The sequence below is a fragment of the Musa acuminata genome, chromosome BXJ2-6, assembly GCF_036884655.1.
Source record: "Musa acuminata AAA Group cultivar baxijiao chromosome BXJ2-6, Cavendish_Baxijiao_AAA, whole genome shotgun sequence".
NCBI classification, from domain to species: domain Eukaryota; kingdom Viridiplantae; phylum Streptophyta; class Magnoliopsida; order Zingiberales; family Musaceae; genus Musa; species Musa acuminata.
In genome coordinates, this window is record NC_088343.1 from 14,782,826 (window position 1) to 14,810,451 (window position 27,626).

The window sequence follows — 27,626 nt, forward strand, 5'->3', positions numbered from 1 at the left end:
TGTGCATCGCACTGATGATGATGATGAGTGCGGCTGTTACGCCTACAAGTACTGCGCGCACAAGCTGGCTGGCTTCGGCTTCGGCGAACACATGGATCTCGGACTTCCTGCTCTCCTCCCACTGCTGCCTTTCGCGTTCCTCCTCCTGGTGGCGCTCAGGAGGAGATCCGTCTCCGAGTTCCAGCCGAAACGTGAACCTCCTCTCCCTCCCAGCCCACGGGGGCTGCCCGTCATTGGCCACATACACCACCTCGTCGGAAAGCCCACCCACCAGGCGCTACGTGACCTTGCCGCCAAGCACGGGCCCCTCGTGCTCGTCCGCGTCGGCCAGGTCGACGTGGTGGTCGTCTCCTCCCGCGAGGCCGCCGAAGAGGTCCTGAAGACCCAGGACGCCAACTTCGCCGACCGACCTGCGCTCGCCGCCGCCAAGGTCATCACCTACGGCTGCATGGACGTGGCCTTCTCCCCGTACGGGAGCTACTGGAGACACCTGAGGAAGATCTGCGCCACGGAGCTATTCAGCATGAAGCGCGTCAAGTCCTTCGCCTCGGTCAGGGAGGACGCCATCCTCCGCTTGCTGAGGGACGTCTCCATGACGCCCCCGGCGGTCCCCATCAACCTCAGCAACAAGTTCATGACGGTGATCGCCGACATCATTTCTGCGGCAGTGGTTGGCAAGAGATTCGAGCACCAGCAGAACAATCTGCTGCTGCTACTCGTCAAGGAGGCGTTGTTATCACTGTCGAGGTTTAGCTTCGCTGACTCCTTCCCCAAGTTGAAGTTCGTAGATGTCGTCACCGGCACGAGCTTCAGGTTGAATAGGATCCGACGGGAGTTTGAAAATATCACGGACGACATAATTAGGCAGCACCAGATAAAGAAGGCGGGCAGAGCAGGAGACGTGGAGGAAGATTTGGTTGATGTGCTCATGAGATTTAAAGACCAAGGAGACCTTTCGCAACACAGCATCAAGGCTGTGATCCAGGTGAGAACATCTTCTCTCTCGTAAACTGAAATGTAATATTTAAATTAGTTGAATATAATGTCTATTTATACATGTTAGAAGAAAAAATTTTCTTTTAACCGATCAACGAGATTTTTTCGTGTAGTTGAGAAATTCTTATTTACTATCATGCCCTCATAAGATTGAGCACCTATCAAGGATGTCGATCTTAGACCGCTGCAACGAAAATAATTTGCAGGTGATAGGCTTCGTGAGTGAGTTTGCCAGTTGATTAGCCGTTGAGGTCCTTCTAAGATATCACAAAATTCGTTTGATTGCAGATCAATACGTAGTAGATGGTCGATGCATGAATTATGATAATTTATTAATTGTAAATGAGATATCTTGATGAGTGAGAGTTAAGTACTATAAGAAACTAAGTACTTGTCGGTATTGAGTAGAGTTTATAGTAGGGCTTCCATCATATAATTTGAGTGATTCACTAGTAGAAAAGGGAGTTAATCTTCTTTGCATCTGCATGTTTGTCTTCCATAATAAATCTTGAATATATTTTCCTTGTGATAGGAAGAGACTTTAAGATGTAAGTATTGCTTCCACTCCCAGAATGTAACTCAAGATTTCTATATCTTTCAGGGAGAATCGATCGACCAATTGCTTTAGGAATGGCTGAATCTCAAAAGGATCATTGCCCGTGATAATAATATTATCCACATACATCAGAAGATATATTGTACCTTCATTTTGTTGTCGTAGGAATAACGATGTATCAGACTTAGAGCTGATGTCAAAAACGAGCCAAGTTCAATATATCAAGTTCTTGGAGCTTGAATAATTATGGTGGGTTCACTGGCCTTAAGGGAGGAGTTTGTTATAGCATATAGGTCAAGGACTTGATGTGGTTTGAAAATATAACTTTTGGAGCGTATTGTCATTGGATGTCTAGGGGCTATAGAAGTGGTAGGCTGTGTTATTGGTATAGTCGGTGGTGAGTCATTGACACGGGCCGGGCCAGCCTGTGGCACTTCAATATCACTAGGTCTAGGAGAAGGTAAAACCAGTAGCAATGTTGCCGAGGGCATTGTTTCATCAATAGGGGAAACTTGTGAAGTGTGAGATAAGCTTCAACTATATGTCAATGTTTACGTTCGATAGAGCCAACTAATTGAGGATTATGTGAGGGTGACTTGAGATATTGTATATCATAAGCTGAGAGGCAGAATGTGAAGGCTTGATATTCGCCTTCGCTATCAAAGTAAACTGTTATATTTGAAGACCGAAAGAAATTCTTGGCCAACTTTTTAAAGTTGGTAAATATTGTTAAAATTTCATATTTATCGTGTAAATGATATAACCATATGTACTTAGTGAAATAGCGTATAAAAATAATATAAAATCTTAACTTGTCAAAAGAAGGGATTGAGGCAGGGCCCCAAATATTGGTATAAATAATTTCAGATGATTTAGAGTAAGATATGAAGGATGTGGAAAAAGGTAGTTTATGACTTTTATTACTAAGACAAGTATTACAATGAGTTATAATGCTACTAGTTTTAAAGGTAGGAACATAATAACGAGAAAATAATTTTTGCTGGATAAAGGACGATGGGTGACCAAGATGACGTTGCTACACATCAATTGGATCTGCAACTACAGAGTGAACAATGGGCTGGGTTATTTGTAAAGTTGATGGCCACTCATAAATGTTATCTTTGTTATGGCCTTGGACTAAGGATGCTCTCGTGCTCAAATCCTTAACAAGAAAAGAGTTAGAAAAGAATTCAATTAAGGTATTATTTTGTTTGTAAAATTGAGAAACTAAAATGAGGTTTTGTTTAATGTGATGTGCACACAAAATATCATCAAGCGTAAAAGTTGTGGTAAGTGAATTAAGTGTTGTGGAACCAGTATGAATAATGAAAATTTCTTTACCATCACCAATGATGATATTTTCATTTCCGTTATAGTTGTTGTGGATAGACAAGTTCTAAATATTAGGGGTGATGTGATGAGAGTGTTAGGATCAAGAGTCGGCACTAAGAGGGGGAGGGGGGGGGGGGGGGGGGGGGGGGAGTGTGAATTAGTGTAGTGGTAAAATAACGTTGGTTTAAAAACTTTCGTACGATAAAAACTGATTTCGACGAAAACCAATTTCGGAAGCTTAATAACTTGGAAGCGTATGAAAGCGTAGTGACTAAGTAAAGTAGTTTGCAGTATGTAAATGACAAGAATAAAATGCAAACTAGAGAACATAGTAGTTTTAGAGTGGTTCGGTCAACGTGACCTACATCCACTTTCGGCTTCCTCCTCCAACGAGGTCACCGGCGTCCACTAGAGGCCTTCCTTCAATAGGCGAAGGTCAATCACATTTTACACCCCTCTTCTCCTTTTACCGGGTTTAGGAGATAACCCTTACAGGCACTCACTCCTCTCAAACTATTCTAACACTTAGACTCAAAGAGGAGGATTCTCATAAGAGATTTCTATAGCGTTTTTCCCTTTTTAAACTCTTTGTACTTGTGTGATTTAACCAAGGATGAAATGGGTATTTATAGGCTTCAAGTTGATTCAAATTTGGAGCCTAAAACTTTCCCATCCCGGGTTCCCCAAGCACGGGCGGTACCACCGCTTGTGTTGGGCGGTACCACCACCCAATGTCAGTCTGACACTGATACTGCCCTGGGTGGTACCGTTGCTTGGGGGGCAGTGCTCGACGGTACCATCGCTTGGCACCTTGCCAGGGGCGGTACAACCACCCAGACTAGTGGTACCATCACTTGACATAGTCTCGAAGATTGTGCCACGACGGTGAGACTTTTTAGGGTACTGTTTGGGCCTCTTATTGGACCCAATACAGTTCTTACATGGGCGTAGCTGGCTCCTAATTGGGTTGGCCCAAATCCAAGCTCAATTGCATGCTAACTACGAAATCCTAAGACATTTTGCTAAGCTAAACAAGTCCCTATGTCTATTCTTCCGGCGAGCTTCCGATGATCTTCCGGCGAACTTCCAATGATCTCTCGGCAATGTTTTGGCGGACTCTCGGCAAACTCCTAGACTTCACTACGATCTTCTTGGCGAGTTTCGATGAGCTTCTCTAGCAAACTCCGAGACTTCTCAGCTGGTTCCACCAGAACTTTCGACGAACTCTCGAACTCCCAACGAAATCGCATTCTTGACTCCGGGACTTCATTTTGCTTCATGTCTTGCTATCATAATTAATTATGCTTATGTAAAATATACTTCGATCTAAATAATTAATACTAAGCATTAATCACGTTGTCCAGTCATGTCATTGGTCCCTCGATGCTTCGTCCGATTCTTCGACTCATCGTCCTCTCTTACGGCCTATTGCCCAATCGGCCAGTTGAGTCTGTAACTCTAATACCCTTGGCGTAATATCCGCTCTTCTTGGCCCGATGCCCAAATCTATGGCCCGAAGCCTTCTGTCGATATGTCGACCAATCCACCGGTCCGACGTCTAATATTATGACATGTTATCCTCCAGCACAACATGATTTTTCTCGCTTTAATTGTCTCATCCTGATCGAAGCATCCTGCGTCACTCCAAACGTAGATTAAAACATAAACACATATCGATTGGTTTCATCATCAGAATACGAGATTCAACAATCTCCCCTTTTTTGATGATGACAACCAATCGACGACGGAGTTAAGGTACAAACTCCCCCTATCAATATGTCATATTGATAGAGACTCTTGGATTAAAAAATCCAAGCAAACATGTCATGATAAAATCATACATGACATCAACATACTTCTCCCCTTTTGTCATCAATAAAAAGGAGAAGTTCCACTGTCAAGTGATTGGAATATAAGTTCAACTCATTGCATGAAAAACATAATATCAAGTTTTATCGTTATGCAATTTGAAGTTAGAAAATTTAGCAAGTGTTACATCATGCTTAGAACATTCAAGCTATCAAGTTTTAGATATGCAAGTTTTACAACATACAAGCTAGCAAATTTAAAGATGAGTAAGTTGGCATATTTGCTTTTCTTTACAATGTGTAAGATATCATTTCTTTATAATGTTCAAGATAACAAGTTCTACATCATGCTAGCTAGCAAATTAGAGATGTTCAAGAAAGCAACTCTTACTTCTTCAAATATGCAAGTTGCAAGCTAGCAAATTTTTGTTTCCTTTGCAATGTTTGAGTTAGCAATTTTGCTTCCATTGTAAAGTGCAAGTTAGCATGTTTTGCATCTTGAGATAGGCAAGCTAACAAGTTTGCCTCTTTTCGAATTGTGCAAGCTAGCAAATTTGTTTTCTAGCAAGTTTTGCTCACCCTTTATCATTATAAAAAAGAAGGAAAGACCCTTTACATCAATTTATAAATCATGACAAAGGTAAATAGCATTGATGAAAATTCAAGTCATGAATGTTAAAATAATTATTTTATCATGAATATTTCATCATTGCATGCATCATTATCATAAGTTAAAGTATTACATGCACAATGCCAAATCATCATGTATATAACATATAAAATTATCATTACATGCATGATTCCAAATCATCATTCTAGAGTATTATTTCAGAAAATGATTATTATTTATTTTCATATTATTTCAAAAAAATCATAGTGTTGCATGTATTTTTCAAAACATTTCAAGTCATACAAGCCATAAATATAAAGAAATCATGTCATCAAGGATAAGACCATTTGAATACTAAAAGATATGATTCATATAGTAAATCTCTTCTTTAAATAAAATATCAAATGAAATTGTAAGTGTACAAAGAAAGATCTTGATTCAAAAAATCTCAAGTAATTCCAAGAAACTAAGATCATGATTTTGATAAAACTCATTCAAATTCAAATCATCAAAATCATCAAAATATCAACATTTCTTTCAAGAGATTCAAAATGGCATAAATAATTTTATTGGTCTCTTAGTGAAAAATCGATAAGATAGAGATTCAAAAAGACATAAACAACATTATCAATCTCTTAGTGAAAATTTGATAAGATAGAGAAATTTTTTTTTTCAAAAAATGCTTTTATCTTTTTAGTTGTTTTAATTCATGTGATTTATTTCATAGAAACATATTTTTTTCATTTATGCCAAATCAAAACATGCATCATTTTTTAAATTGAAAAAGCAACTTTCATTACAGCAAAAATCAATGATCCATAAATCACAAAAATCATCATGCATCGTTTCCAAAGATAAACTCATTAAGCATGATTATTATCAAGCATGATTTCATAATTTTAATCAAAATCATTTTGTTTGTTTATCATAAAACATGTAATTTTCATGATTATTTTCAAAATTACTAGCATGATAAGCATAATCCTAATTCGTTAGCATTTTCATTATATTATTTAAACATATAATTTTAAGAAAATTAATTCTATACTAAATAAAAAAAAATACATCATGGAAAATATCATGTAATTTTGAAATAAATTAAAGGGGTTTCGATTACATCATCGTCGAATGCCGTTAAGGCGTAGTTTGCCACTTCGTCTTTGTTGATTTTCTCCTCATCTTCGGAGGAGCTCGATTCATCCCACTTTGTGTTCTTTTTCTTACGTTCAAAGCAAGTAGTTGCGTTCTTTTTGTTCTTATTCTTTAATTCTTGTTTCATGAACTTTTTAAATTTCTTAGTGAGTAGTCCATGTTCACCATCACTTGAGTTTATGCTCGAGTAGTCTTCATGTGTTCTAAGTCCGAAATCCTTCCTGTCCTTTGGAAGGTAGTTCTCATGTTCGTCAAGTGCCACATTAGACATTTCATAGGTCATCAAAGACCTAATTAGTTCATCAAGTGGTAGGTTGTTTAAGTTTTTTACCTCTTGTATTGCGGTTACTTTCGGATCCCAACTCTTATTAAGAGAACGTAAAACTTTGTTTACAAGTTCAAAATCCGAAAAACTTCTATCAAGTGCTTTTAGACTATTGACGACATTCGTAAAATGGGTGTTCATATCTCCAATAGTCTCTCTTGGTTTCATATGAAACGGTTCAAAATTATGCATTAAAAAATTAACTTTAGAATCTTTAATACTACTTGTGCCTTCGTGTGTGGTTTCAAGAATGTGCCAAATATCGAAAGCGATTTTGCACAAAGAAACCCGATTAAACTCAGTTTTATCTAAGGCACAAAATAGAGTATTCATAGCTCTTGCATTTAGAGAAAACATCTTCTTCTCCAAATCATTCTAATTGTTCATTGGAAGAGAAGATATTTCAAATCCGTTTTCGACAATATTCCATAAATTCAAATCAATCGAAAGTAAGAAAACTCTTATTCGAGTTTTCCAAAAAGTGTAGTACGTCCCATTGAAAAAGGAAGGACGAATGAGAGAGTAACCCTCTTGAAAGCCGAAAAGAGCCATTTTTCTTAGGTGTTAAACCAAATGAGAAATCACGAGGCTCTGATACCAATTGTTAGAATCAACAGTCGGCACTAAGAGGGGGGGTGAATTAGTGCAGCGGTAAAATAATGTCGGTTTAAAAACTTTCGTACCATAAAAATTGATTTCGACGAAAACTGATTTCGGAAGCTTAATAACTTGGAAGCGTATAGAAGCGTAGTAACTAAGTAAAGTATTTTGCAGTATATAAATGAAAAGAATAAAATGCAAACCAAAGAACACAACAGTTTTAGAGTGGTTCGGTCAACATGACCTATATCCACTTTCGACTTCCTCATCCGACGAGGTCACCGGCGTCCACTAGAGGCCTTCCTTCAATAGGCGAAGGCCAATTACCTTTTACACTATTCTTCTCCTTTTACCGGGTTTAGGAGATAACCCTTACAAGCACTCACTCCTCTCAAACTATTCTAACACTTAGACTCAAAGAGGAGGATTCTCATAAGAGATTTCTACAGCATTTTTTCCTTTTTAAACTCTATGTGCTTGTGTGTTTTAACCAGGGATGAGAGGGGCATTTATAGGCTTCAAGTTGATTTAAACTTGGGGCCTAAAACTTTCCCACCCCGGGTTCCCCGGGCACGGGCGGTACTACCGCCTATGCTGGGCGGTACCATCGCCCAATGTCAGTCCGACACTAACACTACCCTAGCGGTACCACCGCCTGGCACCCTGCTAAGGGCGGTACAACCGCCCAGACTAGCGGTACCATCGTCTGACATAGTCTCGAAGATTGTGCCACGACGGTGAGACTTCGTGGGGTACTATTTGGGCCTCTTATTGGGCCCAACATAGTTCTTACATGGGCCTAGCTGGCCCCTAATTGGGTTGGCCCAAATCCAAGCCCAATTACGTGCTAACTACGAAATCCTAAGACATTTTGCTAAGCTAAACAAGTCCCTATGTCTATTCTTCCGGTGAGCTTCCGGCGATCTTCCAGCGAACTTCCGACGATCTCTCGGCAATGTTTCGGCGGACTCCCGGCAAGCTCCTAGACTTCACGACGATCTTCTTGGTGAGTTTCGACGAGCTTCTCTGGCAAGCTTCGAGACTTCTCAACTGGTTCCGCCAGAACTTCCGACGAACGTCCGGACTTCCAACGAACTCTCGAACTCCCAACGAAATCGCGTCCTTGACTCCGAGACTTCATTTTGCTTCATGCCTTGCTATCATAGTTAATCCTGCACATGTAAAACATACTTCGATCTAGACAATTAATACTAAGCATTAATCACGTTATCCGGTCATGTCATTGGTCCCTCGATGCTTCGTCTGATTCTTCGGCGCATCGTCCTCTCTTGCGGCCTATTGCCCAATCGGCCAGTTGACTCCGCAACTCCGATATCCTTGGCGCAATATCCGCTCTTCTTGGCCCGATGCCCGAATCTACGACCCGAAGCCTTCTGTCGATACATCGACCAATCCACTGGCCCGACGTCCAATATTCTGACATGTTATCCTTTGGCACAACATAATTTTTCCTGCTTTAATTGTCTCATCCTGATCGAAGCATCCTGTGTCACTCAAAATGCATATTAAAACATAAACACATATCGATTGGTTTCATCATCAAAATATGAGATTCAACAGAGAGGAGTCATAGTCCACAATCCAATTAGGTTGGCTAGTAGTTAGAGTAATCATGAGATTCGGTTGAGGCCACCGTGATGGAGTAAGAAGTTTGGGTCAAGACCGATAGACTTTCATGGAGTATTCGACTTTATTACACAATTGACAAACGACTCTTTGTTGACTTGAGAGGTTAGTACGTTAGGGTTGATGGCTATTAAAGTTCCCACCTTGATAGTGATGATTGAAATGTTAATGATGTGGATGAGGGAGGGTATATTTAGGACCCATAGGGTCAGGAAGCAGCTTGGCCAGACCTTTGTTGACATGTTATTGTACTGGTTGCTCTTCCTCTTGGATTTTTGACTAACTTGAGATATGATAATTGGTCCAGGCAACCTGTCATTGTGCTTCAAATATGTCTCATAATCAGTCAATTTATCATAGAGTCCTTCGAATGATATTGGTGAGTCGTGTGCTTGAATTGCTATTGTCGGTTCCTTGTACTTGTCTCCTAGACCGTTAAGGGTATAGACTAGGACTTCTTCATCACTAAGAGAACGACCTATTAAAGCTAAGTCATCGATGATAACTTTGATATTTTATAGATAATCAGCAATAGTACTTTTCTCTTGTTTCATTTTCATTATATTGGATAGAAGTTTGAGCATGCGAGTACACGAGCAATTTGCCAAGGTAGTTTGTAACATGTACCATGCTTCTACAGTAATCATACATGAAGATATCAATGGGGCGATGAACCCAGTAACCGAGGCTTGAATAGCTTGGAGGATGAGATGATCTTGACGAATCATAGTTTGTGGGCTAGATTTGGTGCTCGAATATGTTCTTTTGGGATGTTGATCATTGCTGGTGGATATAAGAGAGAGCCATCGATGTAGGCTAGTAGATCATATCCAAATAGGAGATTAGAAAGTTGTGCACGCTAGGATGCGTAGTTGCCGTCTTTGGATAATTTGAAGGCGATGAGTGTTGTAGCATTGATGGTGATAAGGCCTGTATGTTGAGAAGTTCTATGGTTTCTTGCGGGGATAATAATTGGAGCATTAGAGGTAGACGATGAAGACATTTAGAGGATATGTATCTAAGGGAGCAAGTTGGGAGTAGTCAATTGTAGAAGAAGGGTGGAAGATGGCTGCGACAAGGTGTAGTGTTTCTTCTAGAGGCACGGTTACTGCACCGAGTAAGACAAAGTTGCTGCAGTTCTACAGATCTTGTGGCAGAACATCTGAGCGATAAAGAACTTATCATCACGTCAGATTAACTAGGAAGTTGGCAGTTGGAAGCTCTCTTGTTACTATAAGCTCTCTTGTTACAGTGTTGTCGAAGAGGGTGGCAGCATTGGGAAAGGTGGGAAGGGGCGCTCGGGGCAAGCAAAGTCCCCTGTGCTCTTCTACTGGAGGGGAGAAACTCGAGGACTTTGGAGGTGTCACGGGATGGGGCTAGTCGTGTTCGTTGCAACCGTTGTCACCAAGGAGATGTCGTTGGACAGTTGTTTGTGTAAACTACCTTGAGTCATGGCCTCGGGGCCGACGCGGTTCGGTTCGGGTCCAGATGGCGGGGGATCTCCAAAGGGGGTTCCTCGGGACTGCTGAGGATGCTGGCTCGGTCGGTTCGATCGTGGAGGTGGGTCGCTGTTTCCTCCGGGAAGGGGCTCCTCGCTTGGTGGGTCCAGAGAGAATCTCCTTGTCTTCGTTTCTGCGCACAGGTCGAGTCGGGGTGCTTGACCCGACCCCTCCGATGATCAAGTTAGTTCAATGTCGCATGATCTTTTTTCCTGGTGTTTCCCTCCTCCCCCTTTTCTTGTTTAGAACGCGAGGGTATTTATAGGGAAGTTTGGTGTTACCAGGTGTGCCTGCCCGCAGGGGGCAGGATCGTACCTCTGACGGGTCTGACATCGCCGTTGGCGTGGCATGAGGGATAGAGCCTGAGGAGTCGTTAATGGGCCTCGGTTAGCGTTTCGACCCGTGTTTACCAGGTGTTGTCAGCCCGACAGAGACGTGGGGTGTTAGCTGATGTCACGTGAGTCTTATCATAATTATCTCCCTCATCATACTCCCCCCCTCCCCAAAGGAAGCTATGCATCGGTTGCCGTAAGGGGGGTCCGAGGCATGGCTTTGGTTTTAAGGAACTATTTCTGTCGGGGGGAGATCGGTTCGTCGCCAATGGCGTGGGCATCGTGGAGCTTGGCAATTGATGAGGGTTGGATGTGTAGAGGTGGCACTAAGTAGTGAGTGGCCCGAGGAACCCTGGAGTATGACTCGTAGGTCAAGTTGGGCTCGGTCGTAGGGGTGGTAAGCCTCTCAGGCGGGTAGGCCACGGAGCAGCGTGGGGCTGAGGAGCACGACGCAAGCGACTGCGGTCGAGGAGCTGGACTCGGGTGAGCAGGCCGCGCAGGTGAGGTCTCGGGCAGCATGGGGCCGAGGAGCACGACGCAGGTGGCTGCGGTCGAGGAGCTGGACTCGGGCGAGCGGGCCGCGCAAGTGTGGTCTCGGGCAGCATGGGGCCGAGGAGCACGACGCAGGCGGCTGCGGCCGAGGAGCTGGACTCGGGCGAGTAGGCCACGCAGGTTTGGTCTTGGGCAGCATGGGGCCAAGGAGCACGATGTAGGCGGCTGCGGCCGAGGAGCTGGACTCGGGCGAGCAGGCCGCGCAGGTGTGGTCTCGGGTAGCATGGGGCCGAGGAGCACGACGCAGGCGGCTGCCGTCGAGGAGCTGGACTCGGGCGAGTAGGCCGCGCAGGTGAGGTCTCGGGCAGCATGGGGTCGAGGAGCACGACGCAGGCGGCTACGACCGAGGAGCTGAACTCGGGCGAGCGGGTCGCGCAGGTGTGGTCTCGGGTAGCATGGGGCCGAGGATCACGACGCAGGCGGCTGCGGCCGAGGAGCTGCTTTGATTGGATCTGTAGGCTGTGCTGTGGGAGGCGCGGGCGGCCGAGTAGCCTTTGTTTTGCCCGGGAGTCTAGGGGACGAACCTTTTCGCGAATCACCAATTTTCGAGAAGACCGACGCTTTAAGCCCGTTGTTTACCACGCGTAGCGCACCCGTTGGCCGCCCTGTCAAGCCACATTTATGGTGGAATGACGTTTGGTCATCCCGACGTGACATGCTTCAGGAAAGGTCTGGTGTTTTTGGTGGGATTTTGTTTATAAGTAGCATGCAATTAGTCCCCTGAAGGTCTCCCCACTCGTTTTTACTCTGCCGCTTCGGACTCCATCGTTTTGTTCGCGTCGTCCGTTCCTCTTCTCTCACTAAAGGTCGGTAAGGATGGTGTCTTCTTCCTCTTCCTCTTCATCTTCAAACATCACCCCGACCCGGTCTCTCTTCCTTTCTTGCTTTCGTCTTTCCAAGGGGTCGGGGGGTTACTATCTGTCTGCCCGAGCGGGCTTCCGAGTGAGCGGGGCTCCTTCCAGTAATAAGGGATGGAAGGGGTGCTTCTTTTTTGTCTGTCGCTCGGAGGACTGGGGGTTCGGGCTCCGGTGGGCGACGTGCGTGATAGACAACACCGCCCCGGCTTTGGACGATGAGGAGCGCCGAGAGCTCCAGAGGCTTAAAGAAATCCTTCCAGCCTCGAGAGCCATCCGGAGCATATCCGAGCAGTGGTTGGTCGAGGCGGGTCTTAGCCCGATGCCTCGAGGTATGCCCTAAGGGGTAGCTTTAGGGTTTACCTTTGGGGATTATCTAACCAATTGACCAATGCTGGTGATTTTGTGCAAAGATGGTGCTTCTCCGAGCCATGCGCGGGGGTAAGACTTCGTCGGCCCCGTCCACTCGTTCGTCGGTCGAGGCGAGGGCTGGCTCGAGGGAGGCTCCGGTGGATGTCTAGGTCGATCATCCTCGGAAGAGGGTGAGGGCTTCCTTAGCAAAAGCCTCCGGGGAAGCTGTGGCTCAGCCAGCGGGGGCCGTCGTCGCACCGGCCGGCCGTACCGGGAGGAGCCTTGGGCGAGGAGAAGCCGACTCAAGTAGGGAGGGGGCAGGGAAGGCTCCTCGAGAACCCTCCATCCGCGAACTTTGTCGCCTTCCGACCGGGGGGGAGGATGAGCCCTACCACACGCGGGCGATGGGCGACCTCCCGCAGGGGGAGATCTCCACCCCGCTGGGAAGGGCTCACCCGAGGCAGTCGGGTGTGGGCCGACGGGGATTCCGCGGCCGGGTTTGTCCGCGGAGGGCTCCATCCCGACATAGCTCGGGACCTGTATACTCTGCCCTCCGAGGTCCTTCTTAGCAGGTCTGCCAAGTCGCTGTTGTGGGTAATTGTCATTCCGCCGGTTCGGTTGTATGTGCTCGGATAGTTTTTGTCTTGACTTGTTTATCTGCAGGGCAATCATTATGCTGCAGCGCTGATAGACCGTGTTCGCAATGTGGGGCGGGTCATCGATATCCTGAGTGACTACAACGCCGAGCTCCGGAAGCAGGTGGAGGAGGTCCGCGCCGGGGCGGCTCCTGAGGCGGTCGCGGCAGTTGAGCAGTACACCTTGGATCTGGATGCGGAGGTGACGTGCCTCCGATCCGAGCTCAAGGCGTCCGAGGAGCGAAATAAGGAGCTTTAGACGCATCTGAAGGCATCTTTGGCCGAAGCCCGTTCGGCAAGGGGGGAGTCGATCGAGCTGATCCGACGGTTGGAGGAGGCGCGCGCCAAGGCGCGGGGGGCTTCCGAGGCCCTTGCCGTCGAGATCCGTCAAAGGTCGGAGAAGGACAAGAAATTGATCGAGGACTACAAAGATTCCTCGGGCTTTCAACTTGGCCTTGTTCGGACTGGGCAGGTCTCGTACGAGTACGGGTACCGGATCGTCCTTGCCCGCTTCAAGGTGCGCCACCCTGGCCTGGAGGTCGCGGAGGATCCTTTCGACTCCTTTCCCGAGGACATGAGCGTCGATATGCCAGACAAAGTCCCATTTGACGATAGTCCTGACACTGTTGAGGAATAAATGTAGGCGTTTTTGTATTTTTCTTTTTTGTTTCGTTGTTCGGGTGTTGATCACTGATGTAATGTGCTTCCCGAAAATAATATAGCTATTTTCACTCTCATCAGTAGTTTTTTTTCCTAGCTTTGTTTGTTTGCTGGTCACTGGATGTGATGTGTCATCTGATGTCGCAATACAATTCTGACTTTTTGCTAAGTCTCTGCTCATCGTATTACGGAAAGAACTTTTTGAGATTTTGCGAGTTCCAAGCCTTGGCAAAGCGTGGCCCTACATCGTTGCGAGTCGATACGTGCCGACCCTAACAACTTCGATCACCCGATAGGGGCCTTCCCAATTGGGAGCCAACTTACCACGTGTTCGGGTCGGGTTGCTAACTTCGGCCTTGCACAAGACCAAGTCACCCAGCTTAATTGGTCGAGGCCGTACCCTACGGTTATAGATTCTAGCGACGACCCTTTTATAAGAGAGGTCTTTCAGGTGCGCGTTAGCACGCCATTCCTCGAGTAGATCGAGATCGGCTCACAGTCCCTGGGTCGATACCCGTTCGTCGTAGCTTGCCGTCCTCGGGGTAGGGAAAACCATCTCGGGGGGCAAGACAGCCTCGATCCCAAACAAGAGGCTGTAAGGGGACTCTCCGGTTGCGGTCTTGGGGGTGGTCCGCAGGGACCATAGGATACTGGGGAGCTCATCCACCCAAGCTGATTGGGCCGCTGATACTCTCCTCTTGAGTCCGTCCAGAATAGATCGGTTAGTTACTTCGGCCGACCCGTTCGTCTGGAGATGGGCCATAGAGCTAAACCTCACCTGAATCCCGTAGTTCGTATAGAACTCCTAGAACCAAGCACTGGTGAACTGGGATCCGTTGTCCGTGATGATGGCTTCGGGCAAGCCGAACCGAGTCACGATGTTTTTCCAAACGAATTTCTTCACTTGCCGCTCCGTAATCGTTGCTAGTGGCTCGGCTTCTGCCCATTTGGTGAAGTAATTTATGCCCACGACGATGTATCGCCGTTGCCCCGAGTTCGGTGGGAAAGGATTGAGGAGGTCCAATCCCCATTGCGCGAACGGCCATGCACAGTCGATGGGGGACAGGGGGACCGCCGGTTGACGGGGCGTTCTGGCGTGCCTCTGGCAGGGGCTGGACCGCTGTACGTAGGATCTTGCGTCTTGGGACATGGTGGGCCAGTAGTATCCTTGACGAAGGATTTTGTAGGCCAAGGTCCGACCAACAATGTGCTCTCCGCAAATCCCCTCGTGGACCTCGGCCAGGACTGCCTGAGCTTCATCAGGATCAAGGCACCGCAGAAGAGGTTGTGAGTAGGACCATTTGTAGAGCCGTCCGTTCACTTCGGAATACCATGCTTGCGTTCGGCGAATACGCCGAGCCGCGGCCTCATCGTCGGGAAGAATCCCGTCGCGTTTGAAGAGCAGCATCTCCTGTACACACGTGGCGAGCGCTTCGGTAGGAGCTATAGCTGAAACCGAGACGGCGCGGAATGGGAGCTCTTCCACCTCGGAGTGGTTTTCGTGGTCCGGTCCTGAGGCCAGCTTCGCCAACTCGTCGGCTCGTACATTTTGGCTTCTTGGCACCCTGGATATCGTAAATTGGGAGAAATTGGAGGCTAGGCTCTTTACCTCTGCTAAGTACTTTGCCATGGTTGGTTCCCTGGCCTCGTACCCACGGCCGAGTTGCTCGGCCACGAGCTGTGAGTCGGTGAAGACGTGGATAGCGTCCACCTGCATTTCGAGGGCCAACTCGAGTCCTGCCAGGAGCGCCTCATACTCGGCTTCATTGTTGGTTGCTCGGAACCCGAAGCGGAAGGAGTGTTCAAACGAGCGTCCGTCGGGGTCGAGAGTACCAACCCTGCGCCCGCGCTGCTGGAGGTGGCCGAGCCGTCCACGTGCAGGTCCCACGCCTCCCCTGACTGCTCGAAGCTTCCATTTTCGTCTTGAACCAGTTCCGTGATGAAGTCGGCCACAGACTGGGCTTTGATAGTAGTCCTCGGTACATAGTGTATGTCGAATTCTCCGAGTTCTACCGACCACTTGAGGAGTCATCCTGCAACATCAAACTTAGATAGAACCTGCTGGAGCAGCTGGTCAATGATTACCTCGATCGGGTGAGCCTAGAAGTAGGGGCGTAGCTTCCGGGACGCCAGCACGAGCGCCAGAGCGAGCTTCTCGATTGGCGGGTACTGCTCCTCGGGCCCGTTCAGGACATGACTGATGTAGTAGACCGGTAGTTGTTCCCTAGAAGCCTCTTTGGTTAGGACGGAGCTGACCGCGTGTTGGGAGGCGGCTAAGTAGATGCTGAGCTTATCCTCGAGAGTAACTGAGGCAAGGCGGGGGAGGTTGGCCAAGTGCCGCTTGACTTGTCCAAAAGCCTCTTCACACTGCGCCGTCCATCGGAAGTCCTTTGGGTTCTTCAACGCCCGGAAGAAGAGGAGGCAACGATCACCAGACCGGGATAAGGCGGCCAGCCTTCCGTTTAGTCGCTGCAAGTCCTTGACTGTCCGAAGGGCCTGCATGTTGATGACCGCCTGAACTTTTTCCGGATTCACGTCGATTCCTCTTTCGTGCACGATGAATCCGAGGAACCTACCCGAGCTGATGCCAAAAAATGCACTTCGCCAGGTTTAGTCGTAGGCCATACCTCCGGAGTGTGGAGAATGTCTCGGCCAAGTCGGTCAGGTGGTCTGCCGCCATGCGACTCTTTACGATCATGTCGTCAACATAGACTTCGACGTTTCGCATGATTTGTGCGGCAAACATTTTGTTCACGACCCTCTGATAGGTAGTGACCGCGTTTTTGAGCCCGAACAACATGACTTTGTAGAAATACACCCCTAGATCGGTGATGAAAGCCATGTGCTCTTGGTCCTCGGGCGCCATTCTGATCTGGTTGTAGCCGGAGAAGGCGTACATAAACGACAGGCGGGCGTGCCCGGCAGTTGCGTCGACCAGCTGATCGATCCTTGGGAGGGGATAGCAATCTTTTGGGCATGCACGATTGAGACTGGTATAGTCAACGCACATCCTCCAGCTCTCATTAGATTTTTTTACCAGCACTACATTAGACAGCCATCGCGGGTACTTGACTTCCTCGATGAAGCCAGCCGCTAAGAGTCACTCCACCTCTTCGCGGACGGTGAGTTGCCTATCAGGGGCTTGGCGTCGTGGTTTCTGTTTTACTGACCGGGCATCGGGTGATATATTCAGGTGATGCTGGGCGGTCTTTGGGTCGAAGCCCGCCATGTCGGATGGCGACCAAGCGAAGACATCGGCGTTCTCTTGCAAGAAACCGACGAGTTGCTCCTGTTCTTGCTCGGGGAGGTCCGACCCGACCTGGACCGTTCTATCCGGGCGATCCTTTATCATCGGCACGTCGCAAGTGGGCGTCGTCGGCTCCGGGTGTGGCGTCGACCACTTCTTTTCTCTCGGGTCCTCCATAGGTTGGATGATCTTCGCCCTTTTGTGCAGCGAAACCGCCGTCAGGTAGCATCGTCTGGACTCCTAAGGGCTTCCCCAAACTTCCCCTGTCCCAGCGTGGGTAGGAAACTTCACCGTCTGATGATAGGTGGAGACTACAGCTCTGATTTTGTTGAGGGTGGGGCGGCCAACGATGGCGTTGTAGGCAGTAGGAAGGTCCACTACCAAGAAGGCGGTCATCACCGTCTTTGTTCTGGGTGGCGCTCCCAGAGTCAGGGGCAAGGTAATAGTCCCCAATGGTGAGACCGAATCGCTGGTGAATCCCGTGAGTGCCGAGCATATAGGCTTCAGGGATTCTCTGGTTAACCCCAACATCTGGAAGGCATCCAGATAGAGCACGTCGACTGAGCTCCCTGTGTCGATCATGATTCTCCTCACCCGGGCGTTAGCGATTCGAGCCATTATTACCAACGCATCGTCATGCTCCGGTCGCTTGATGTCCTCGGGAGGGAATGCGACCTTGGGGTCAGGGCCGCGTTGGGGAGCATCGGTCCTGGCGGAACGGGCGTATGCCTTCTTCCTAGATATACTGGTTCCGCCAGCCGCCGGTCCTCCAGTGATGACATCGATGTGGCGCTCCACGGGGCCCTCCGGGCGAGGTGAGGACTCCCTGTTCTATCGGATGTACCGACTAAGGTGACCCCTGCGGATAAGCGCCTCGATCTGCCATTTCAGTTCGTGGTAGTCTTCGGTGTCGTGCTCGCTTTGCCTGTGAAAGCGACAATACTTGGACTGGTCGGCGAGCTCTCACGTGTTTTTCATCGGGACGGGGGCCCTAAGCAACCCTTTCTCCTTTATCTAGAGAAATATCTCCGTTCGGGACGCGCCCAGAGGGGGAAAAGGAGGCCTCAAAGCGGGCGGGTCAGATCGGTCCAGCCTGCGCCTAGTCGCGGCAAGCTGCTGCTCGCGAGTCGGCTCCGGCCTGACCCTCGTGTGCTCTTCCCACTTTCCGGCCATCCAAGCCTCAACCGCGATGAACTGGTTCACCCACTGAAGCATCTCAGGTACCGTGGTGGGGGGTCTCTCAACGAGGGACCAGAAGAATCGGGAAGGTCGCAGTCCCACCATGAACGCCTGCATCAATAGAGAAGGGTGAGCATCGGATAATCCTCGGATATGCATTGCAAAACGGTTCACATAGTGGGAGAGGGACTCGTCCTCCTTCTGGTGTAGTCCGAGAAGCAAGGCAACATACGGTTTCGGTCGTGCGTTGGCCAGGAAGTTGAGCTCGAAGTCTCTAGCGAGCTGGTCGAATGAGGCGACCGTCCCGGTCCTCAGGCCGCTATACCACGCGCGGGCTGGTCCTCTCAGAGTTGTGGGGAACGCCCTGCACATCAGAGCGTCAGAGGTTCCATACAACGCCATTTGAGCGTGGAAGGCGGCTACATGGTCCGCTGGGTCGGTGGATCCATCGTATGTGTCCAGAGAGGGCAGATGAAAGTTCTGTGGGACTGTCTGATCCCGTATTTCAGGGACGAATGGGGATCCCTGATGTACGTCCTCCCCGAGCTCTCCTCTTGACCTACGGACCTCCTTCTGCACCTCGTCAAGTCACTGACTGACGAGGAGCAGCTGTGCTCGCAGGGAGTCCATCGAGGCCTGAGAAAGGGCCCCGGGTTCCACGTGGCCTCTCCGTTCCGTCGTCACTCGATCCCCGAGTGGGGACGACGGGACCCGAGGCGAGGCGGGAAGTTCCAAGGGCTGCGCATGAGCCTGAACGGGCGGCTCCTGTTGTCGCACCGGTTCGGTGGCCGGCGGGTGTGGCGTTCGAGAGACGAGTGGAATGATGGACTGCACCATACCGGTCAGAGCTGGGACTTGATGGGTGAGGTCAAGAAAGGCCTCGGACGAGACGGGCGACGGTTCAGAGGGGGCGTCGAGCGGCGACAAACCTGGGTCGTTGAATATCTGCCAGTAGTGCTCTGAAGTTGTGGCGGGGTGTTCGTTGCGAAGGCCCGCCCGCGGGGAATGTTCCCCCGGAGCCCCGACCGGGTGCGACCCCTCAACTACGGGTTCAACCGGGTCAGTCTGGGGATCCCTCGACATTCCGCCCCTCCTTCTAGTGCTAGAATGTTTGTGTAAACTACCTTTAGCCGTGGCCTCGGGGCCGACGCGGCTCGGTTCGGGTCCAGATGGCGAGGGATCTCCAAAGGGGGTTCCTCGGGACTGCTGAGGACGCTGGCTCGGTCGGTTCAATCGTGGAGGTGGGTCATCGTTTCCTCCGGGAAGGGGCTCCTCGCCTGGTGGGTCCGGAGAGAATTGCCTCGTCTTCGTTCCTGCGCACAAGTCGGGTCGGGGTGCTTGACCCGACCCCTCCGATGATCAAGTTAGTTCAAGGTCACATGATCTTTTTTCCTAGTGTTGCCCTCCTCCCCCTTTTCTTGTTTAGAACGCGAGAGTATTTATAGGGAAGTTTGGTGTTACCAAGTGTGCCTGCCCGCAGGGGGTAGGATCGTATCTCTGATGACGTCTGACATCGCCATTGGCGTGGCATGAGGAATAGAGCCTGAGGAGTCATTAATGGGCCTCGGTTGACGTTTCGGCCCGTGTTTGCCAAGTGCTGTCAGCCCGACAGAGACGTGGGGCGTCAGTTGATGTCACATGAGTCTTATCATAATTATCTCCCTCATCAACCGTGAGGAAGGAAGATAAATCTTGCTCTAAGGTAATAGATGCTCTGATAGTATGATAAACTGAAATGTAATTAGTTGAATATAATGTCTATTTATAGAAGAGAGGATTTCCCTGAACTGATCAGCTCGAGTTGGGAAAAAACTAAACCACGTAATATCGACTTTGAAATCGTGATCTCAATTTTGAAATCGATAATTTTTATTTCTAATTTTTAAAAATCAGAATAGAAATCGAACCACATAACCGAAACCAATTTAGATTCCAACCATCGATTTTTTTTTTATTTTTAATTAAAAATGATTTAAAAATAAGAAAAAATATAATTTAAAATAAAAAATCGAAACTACCAATCAATTCGATTATGATTTGGTTTGGAATTGACGAATCATCGAATCAGTTTGATTTTGATTCTAATCTGATTTGAGCCTTGACTCGATTGTGGTTAGGACTGTTGCGACTCGATCTCATCTTTTCTTCCTCTCCTTGTCAGGATATATTCGTGGGAGGGATTGACACCTCGTCGACGACGCTGGAATGGGCGATGTCGGAGTTGATGTGGAACCCCGAGACGATGAAGAGAGCACAGGAGGAAGTGAGAGAAGCCATGAGAGGCAAGGGTAAAGTGGAGGAACGTGATGCGGAGGGGCTCAGCTACTTGAAGCTAGTAATCAAGGAGACACTAAGACTGCATTCGCCAGCGCCCTTGCTGATCCCGAGAGTAGGCAGGGAGACGTCGCAGGTGCTGGGATTCAAGATACCGGCAGGAAGCAGGGTCGTCGTCAATGCCTGGGCACTGGGGAGGGACCCAACATACTGGGGCGACGACGCCGAGTGCTTCCGGCCGGAGAGGTTCCAAGGAAGTCCGGTCGACTTCAAGGGGGCCAACTTCGAGTACATACCCTTCGGAGCTGGGAGGAGGATGTGCCCCGGCGTGCAGTTTGCGATGGTCGGCGTGGAGCTGGTGCTGGCTCATCTTCTCTTCTACTTCGACTGGGAACTCCCCCATGCCATGAAGCCAGGAGATCTGGACATGACAGAGAATATCGGGGGAACTGCATCTCGGAAATCAGAGCTGTTCTTGCTTGCTGCTCCTCGCATCCCTCTCCCCCACGTCGAGATAAGCTGGTCTTGATCTTAGCAGTGCCTCGGTCCAAGAGAAATACCAGGTGAGCCAAGGTGGAGTCTCTCCTCGCTCTCATCATATCGGCAATTCATATCCTCTATCATGATCATAAGAATTTGAACGAAATGAATGGGAAACATGGGAAAAGATTGTACCATAGTAGCTGTGTTTCAGCATGATCTTTTCTTCTTTTCTTCTATGGAAGTCATGATGACATGCAACTCTGGACAGAAAGTCAACCCGCGACCATGACCAACTTTTATCACCGGTGGAGGTTCATTCTCCGGCAGAATTAGCTTGCTCATCGTTACTGTAAGAATTAGGAGGTAGTATGAAGGTAAGGAAGCAGATACTTTCGATGCTGAAAACCAATGCACAGGGATAGTAATGAACACCATCATTCATCCTCTAACATTTGAGTCATGGGATCCCCAGCCAGTAATGAAGCAACCACATAAAGACTATATCTATATATAAAGTCATTCTCAGAAGCCAAGAAAGGAAACAGACAACCAGAACACTTGTTCGAGTTCTAAAGTCTAAAGATCTTACATTGGTGTAGCAATGTTGTGTCGAGCACATATGTACAGAGACTGGTACTTGTGCTAAGCATCGCCAGCTAAAGTTGCTCCACCGGCACGGGAAGTTTGAAAGGTGCAACCACAGTGAACAGAAGTGAGGCTGAGGCAGCCGCTGATGATGAGTGAGTGCCTTCCGGGGCAGGTATGAAGCCCTGGGAATGAGTCACAAACAGCTTGGACTGCCGGAGGTGTCAAGGCTGTGCACTGGCTGATGTTCAGGTTCACTAGTCCTTCTTGGTCATGGCTGCTGTTCTGCCACATCCGAGTGTCATTCCTTGCACGGCTGTTTGCGAGCGAGTACATGGCCCGATCAGTGATGTTTTGGCAGTAATACAAGCCGAGAGATCTCAGATGCGGACAGCCATTTGCCAATGCAATCACACTTTTATCTGCAATGAAGCAAGCAAATCATTAACACTAGATGCTGGAGTATGAACTGACTCGCCGCTAAAAGATGATGTGTAGTGATCACAGCAACTAGAGGAGGCAGCAATATCCATGCAACACAATCTACTATCATCTGTCAAAACCCAAAGACAATAAATACCATCTCAATGAAAAATCCATGAGCAACTCCAAATTTACCTCTCTGCAGAGAAGTAGCAATGTAAAGCAGAACTATCACTATGTTAATAATATGTTCAGGCATTCAAAACACCTTAAAAGGGAAAGACAAAATTGTACTTCTATTCAAAACACCATAAAACTAAACATATGTTTACCATATATACACTGAAAAAAAAGCCAAATAGTAGATTTTGTATAGGCATGAGTGGCTTTCACAGCTTGTTGGTTTGTTTTACTCTTACCAGTTTTCTTCCATTCGGCATTTATTTGAAAAAAACTGCTGAAATTACAGGGATTAAATAAGTGTTTATCATCTCATTTACACAAACATAAGATCACAAGATAGGAGAGATGAACTAGGCTCTATCCAACTTCATAAAATTATGCCATGTTTGGGTGAAAATATGCTTGCCAAGAAGAACCATAAAACATAAAAAACGGCTAATAATCTATTTCAATTAACCATCAAGGGCCTTTAACCCAAAATCGACGATACCTGATAAGTGTAAAATTAACGCTCCAGCAATAGACATACAAAATGTTCTTAAAAAAATTGAATGTATGTAACTCATTAGGCTTAGGTCATTCACCAACTCACTAACAGATGATAAATTCAAACTATTAGAATTTTCTAATGTACATGATATGCAAATGAAATGATAGAGCTAGCTCAAGTACATCAAATACTTTAAGGAAAGATTGCTGGCATATTATCACATTGTATTTGGCAGGAGTTGTTCCAAGATGCATCCTTCTAGGTTACTCTGATTTCTAATCATGTGTTGTTCATATATGTTATGTTGGGATTTATCCTACGCTTGTCATGGTGTACCTTGTATAACACACTGCAAGATTGATGCACGTAACTAGACCAACACTAATGCATGAAACTTAAAGGGAAACAGGTTAAAGGACAAGGAACATCAGCAGGCTCCTAGGTCCTATTTAAGCAAAGTAGACAAAATAAAACAACCCAAGTATGTCACTAATCTAAACTAGATATGAAGGTTTGGATGTAAAGTTATTACATCGTTCATGGAATAGGATGAAATAAGACTATTTAAGTTTGATATCCCTTTCTTGGTAATGATATTTGCACATGACTCTTCAAGGAGATTACCTGTTATATGAACACAGCCACACAAGTCCAACGCCCTGAGATCAGGGCAACCTACTGCCAAATTGGTAACTCCTTCATCACTGATGTCTTCACACCAGCCCAAATTCAAATACTGCAATTTAGGGCAATTAAATGAAATAGCCTGCAATATACCCATCAGATCTAAGGAGATGTTGCAAAAGGATAAAGCACCAATGGGACCAAATTACCAAACAAAACCATACCTGTAGAGCTCTGTCCGATGCAGCTGCCGAACATCCACAAAGGTTCAAGTTTTTCAGGTTTTTGCAGCAACTACTCAGGTATACAAGAGCATAATCACTAAAGGCTTCACAACCACTGATGTTTAGTTTTGTTAGGTGGGGACATCCATCGGCCAAAGCATACAAAGAGCGGTCACTCAGTTTCAGGCCTTTGCTAAGGTCTAGATCCCTCAAATCATGGCAGTACCTAGCAACAGTCTCCACAGCATCATCCTCAAGCTGAGGTCGATAATTTTGTCGAAGTGTCAACACCTGCAGCTTCACAAACTTAGGGGCAAGCGATTTCACAAGACTGTTCATGTTGTACTTGCACCTACATCCAACGAGACACATCTCTGATTATCAAGTCTTATTTTCATCACCAAAAAATCCACCACACACAATAAGGATGGGATTAAGAAACATAAAAAGAGAAATACAACATAATAAAAGTTCCAAAAGATGCAAATGATTTAAGAAAACTCAAATTGATTGGTCATCCGTTGCAGGTCAATCTGGGAATCCATCATAATATCTTGCTAGTAGCTATCCTCATTTACAGAACAATCCTGGCCCTTATGTAGAGTTGGAAAGTGAGCCTGCCATAGCACCGATAACAGCGTAACATGTACTGCTGAAAAATCTATATATATTAATTTAGAATTATCAAAGAAAGTTAATCAGCTTTTGCTTCGCGATTTAGATTGATACATACAGCTATGTTTTCAGGCTTCAACATAATTTATGACATTCAAATATGAGGATGGTAACATTGTATACTCCATAAATTTCCATAACTATCTTTTCAGGTTTAACAATATGTCCTGCAGAAGCTGATTCTGAGACAACAAAGGTTCAGATATAGGAACAGTGACTTTCTGCAGAAGCTTTCTTCTGTAGAGTTCTTGCAGTCCCTAGTTGGAGAGTTCTTGAATGAAATACCCATATTTCCTTCTAGTTCTAATATCTAGCCTCTTACAGAACTAACATCACCACATAAAGAAAATATACTATATTCATAATGCTGACCAAGTTCCTATATTCATGATCTTGAGCGAGGAACGTCACAAAAGAAATACACAGATAAGCTATCAGCCGGTCCACTGGATCCCTCTTGAACTGCTGCTTCGAATAGTCAATTATATGTGTCCTATTATCTCTGAAGATTGATGCTTTATGTAAACAAGTCTCAGTCTTCGACATGCACCCAAATGGTGCACACATGGATCCCTTTCAATGTTTGGACTTGCCATGTGGATGCCACATAGACACCAGAATTCAATTAACTTGCTGGCCAGAATATTGTCAGCCAGAAACATCACCATAGAAAAGAAAGACGACTGATAAGCTATTTGCTAACAAACAGAGAAATGATAAAAAGTGACAGGAGACAGCATTTGCAGCAAGGTTATTTCAGCTGGTAAGCCCCTCATCAGATGCTGGAAATTATCTTCGGGTATAAATCAATCAGCAAAATAAATCAACCTCGAAACAAGATTGATAAGGAAATTTAGAAGGATGGTCCACTAAATGATAGCTTTCAACAGGCGAATACAAAAAACACATCAACATAGTGTACCCACTCTTATGTAGCATATATAGCAGGATACAATAGGTCAAAGAATTTAGTAGGATAAGAAATTCTTGCTAGACATTTCAGAAATTGTCAGAAATGGTGATTGTAACCAAGAAGAGAAGAGGGGGGAAAAAACTCATCTACTCTCACACATTATCACGTAACCTCCCAATATGAACGAATTGGTCAAGCATCAACTGCCAGTCAATGAAGCCACGACTCATTCTTAAAAATGCCATTACTTCCTACTGGATCAAAAAATAAAGCAAACGTCTGGAGGATGAACAATTAAAAGCGTCCAATAGAGTTACAAGCAGCAGTTTGTAGAGGGATAACAGAAGCAGAAAACAGGAAAGCATACCATGATAGAGAAATACTAGTAATTCCCAACCGCAGTGCATCTCTCCAGCTAGTACAAACATCTGAAGCCACAATCACAGTCCGGTCGTCCACTGGAGACAGGACTCGCAGCAAAAGTTCCATAGGGAGGTCCTTCCAACCTGTCATGACATCCCCTGCCCCCTCCATCTTCCCTCCACCACCAGACACAATGAGGCGCTTAAACCAAACGTCCAAATCTCCCGATTCTGAACTCTTACCAAGCATTATTCAACAGAACACCTGCATCATAGCAAGTTTAAGCATAAAAGGTAAACAATAAAATTGCATCAAATTATCTTTTTTTTCTTTTTTCCTTTTCCTTCTGTTGGAGGCAAAGACGCAAGGCCAAATAAAATATCATACAGAGTAGAAAAGAATCAACGAAGTAACAGTGACGCACAGACAGAAGCGAAAATCCTCAGTTCCTTTCTTCCAAGAAATTAAAGAACCTTTACGCTAAGAAAGATAACATCTCAACTGTTAGCAACAAAATAAGCGATAACGGACTCTCGCAGAAGGAACATTTAAACGTATATCAACGATGACCTACACAAACATCATAACCCACAAACCGATGCTTCAAGAAATCAAGACTGGCGAAGACGGAAACTTTCGGAAACCCTAATCAAGAAACAACGAAGCATCGGACAGCTGGCTCTATAAACCTCATTAAGTTCGAAACTGTTCATCGGAATAAGGCGAACCGAGTTTTGCCCGGAAGGAAAACTGACGAGCAAGGGAAACAGAGTACCAAAACCTCGATCGCAAAACTCCTCCTCGTCTTCAAAGGGAACGACCGAAAAATTCGAACTTGGAAGTGGATCAACGAGGGTTACACGAATACTCAAGAAAGAAAAGACAAGAAAAGAAACAGGAATCGGAGAGACGATCACCTGGTGAAAGAATCGGATGCTGAAGTAATCCGAAAGGAGGGGATCGAACCGAAGCCGGAAGCGAGACCAGGGATCGAAGCCGATACCCTGAGCGTCGGAGCTCCCGCAATGGTTCATTTATAGCCAGGTCCCCGGGTCACGCGAGGGGGGGGGGGGGGGGGCGGAGAAGCGGCGGTGGGCCGCGGAAGGACACGTGTCCCCCGAGCTCATTTCTGGCGCCTCCTGGTGGGACCCATGCCGCCGAGCGCGACGCGGTGACGAGACTCGGTTGATTCGAGGATTCGTGAGAGAAAAGTGTGGGCGACGGGAGGGGTGAAAGGAACCACAAAAAGACGACGTTTTGTTTGGGTACGTCAGACCCCTTTTCATAAAGAGAACAGCCAAAAGCAGACTTCACGGTAAGATGGACGATTGATTCATCACACAAAAATCTCAGGCCATCCTAATCTATGTTCATAAGTGTCTGTAGTACATTTAGATGAGAATTGCTTTGGCACATACATTAATATTGTCGATGGATTTTAGTGACTTGCCATAATAATCCTATGTAGTGTTGGATATTTTAAAAATAAAAACTTCTACAATATTGTATTTAATGCATTAAATTTAGTTAGAAATTGCAACTGATACGTGTCTAGTGAATCTATTCTTGTTCCTCCATGATCAACTTTCTTTGCATTTTTGTAGTTTTATATTACTTGTTCTATTTCTATACCAAATTTGCTGATATTGATCCGAGATTTTGGACGTTGCTGAATAGAGATGAGTGAGGAATTTTCATTTCCGGTAGGTGTCTGATAAAATTGATGTGAAATGTCATCTATCATACTTGGAAGTTGGCACAATTGGCACCCAATTCGGCAAATGATGATGCTTTGGACTTTGTCACATCAAGATAAAGCTGGGTGATGTCAATTTAGAAGTTGTCGGCCACTTGGAAGAACCATTTTGACTAGATTGCCTGATGCCCCTCATTGCTCGAGAAGAGTTTCTAGTTCTTATCCCATTGAGCCACCATCAGACTCTTTATCTGCTCTTTTTTTTTTCTTTTCATTATAAATCGGTCTTACGCAGATACCTTAATCAAACAACATCGATAATGTCAATCCATTCAACATTAGATCCTCGGGTTCAACT

At 46.6% G+C, this 27,626-nt stretch overlaps 2 protein-coding genes across 5 annotated transcripts; one reads left to right on the plus strand and one right to left on the minus strand.

Moving 5' to 3' along the window:
• Window positions 1-21,138, plus strand: LOC135613877 (alpha-humulene 10-hydroxylase-like). The gene is made up of 2 exons (XM_065110892.1): window positions 1-985; window positions 20,497-21,138. The coding sequence occupies exons 1-2, from the start codon at window positions 92-94 to the stop codon at window positions 21,136-21,138; spliced, it is 1,536 nt and encodes a 511-aa protein (XP_064966964.1). The 5' UTR covers window positions 1-91.
• On the minus strand, window positions 20,733-26,639 carry LOC103988146 (F-box protein SKP2A). 4 transcript variants are annotated; one of them, XR_010487832.1, is made up of 7 exons: window positions 26,490-26,639; window positions 25,577-25,836; window positions 23,622-23,973; window positions 23,398-23,539; window positions 21,682-22,099; window positions 21,285-21,439; window positions 20,733-21,139 (listed from the first exon to the last, which is right to left on the minus strand). XR_010487832.1 is itself a non-coding variant. In XM_009406686.3 (5 exons), the coding sequence occupies exons 2-5, from the start codon at window positions 25,819-25,821 to the stop codon at window positions 21,735-21,737; spliced, it is 1,074 nt and encodes a 357-aa protein (XP_009404961.2). In that variant the 5' UTR covers window positions 25,822-25,836; window positions 26,490-26,639; the 3' UTR covers window positions 21,572-21,734. The 4 variants fall into 4 exon arrangements, 2 of the variants coding, with proteins under 2 accessions (XP_009404961.2, XP_009404960.2); XR_001978238.2 differs by having other exon boundaries at window positions 21,070-21,439; XM_009406686.3 differs by lacking the exons at window positions 20,733-21,139; window positions 21,285-21,439 and having other exon boundaries at window positions 21,572-22,099; window positions 23,398-23,509.
• Window positions 26,640-27,626: the final 987 nt, after the last annotated feature.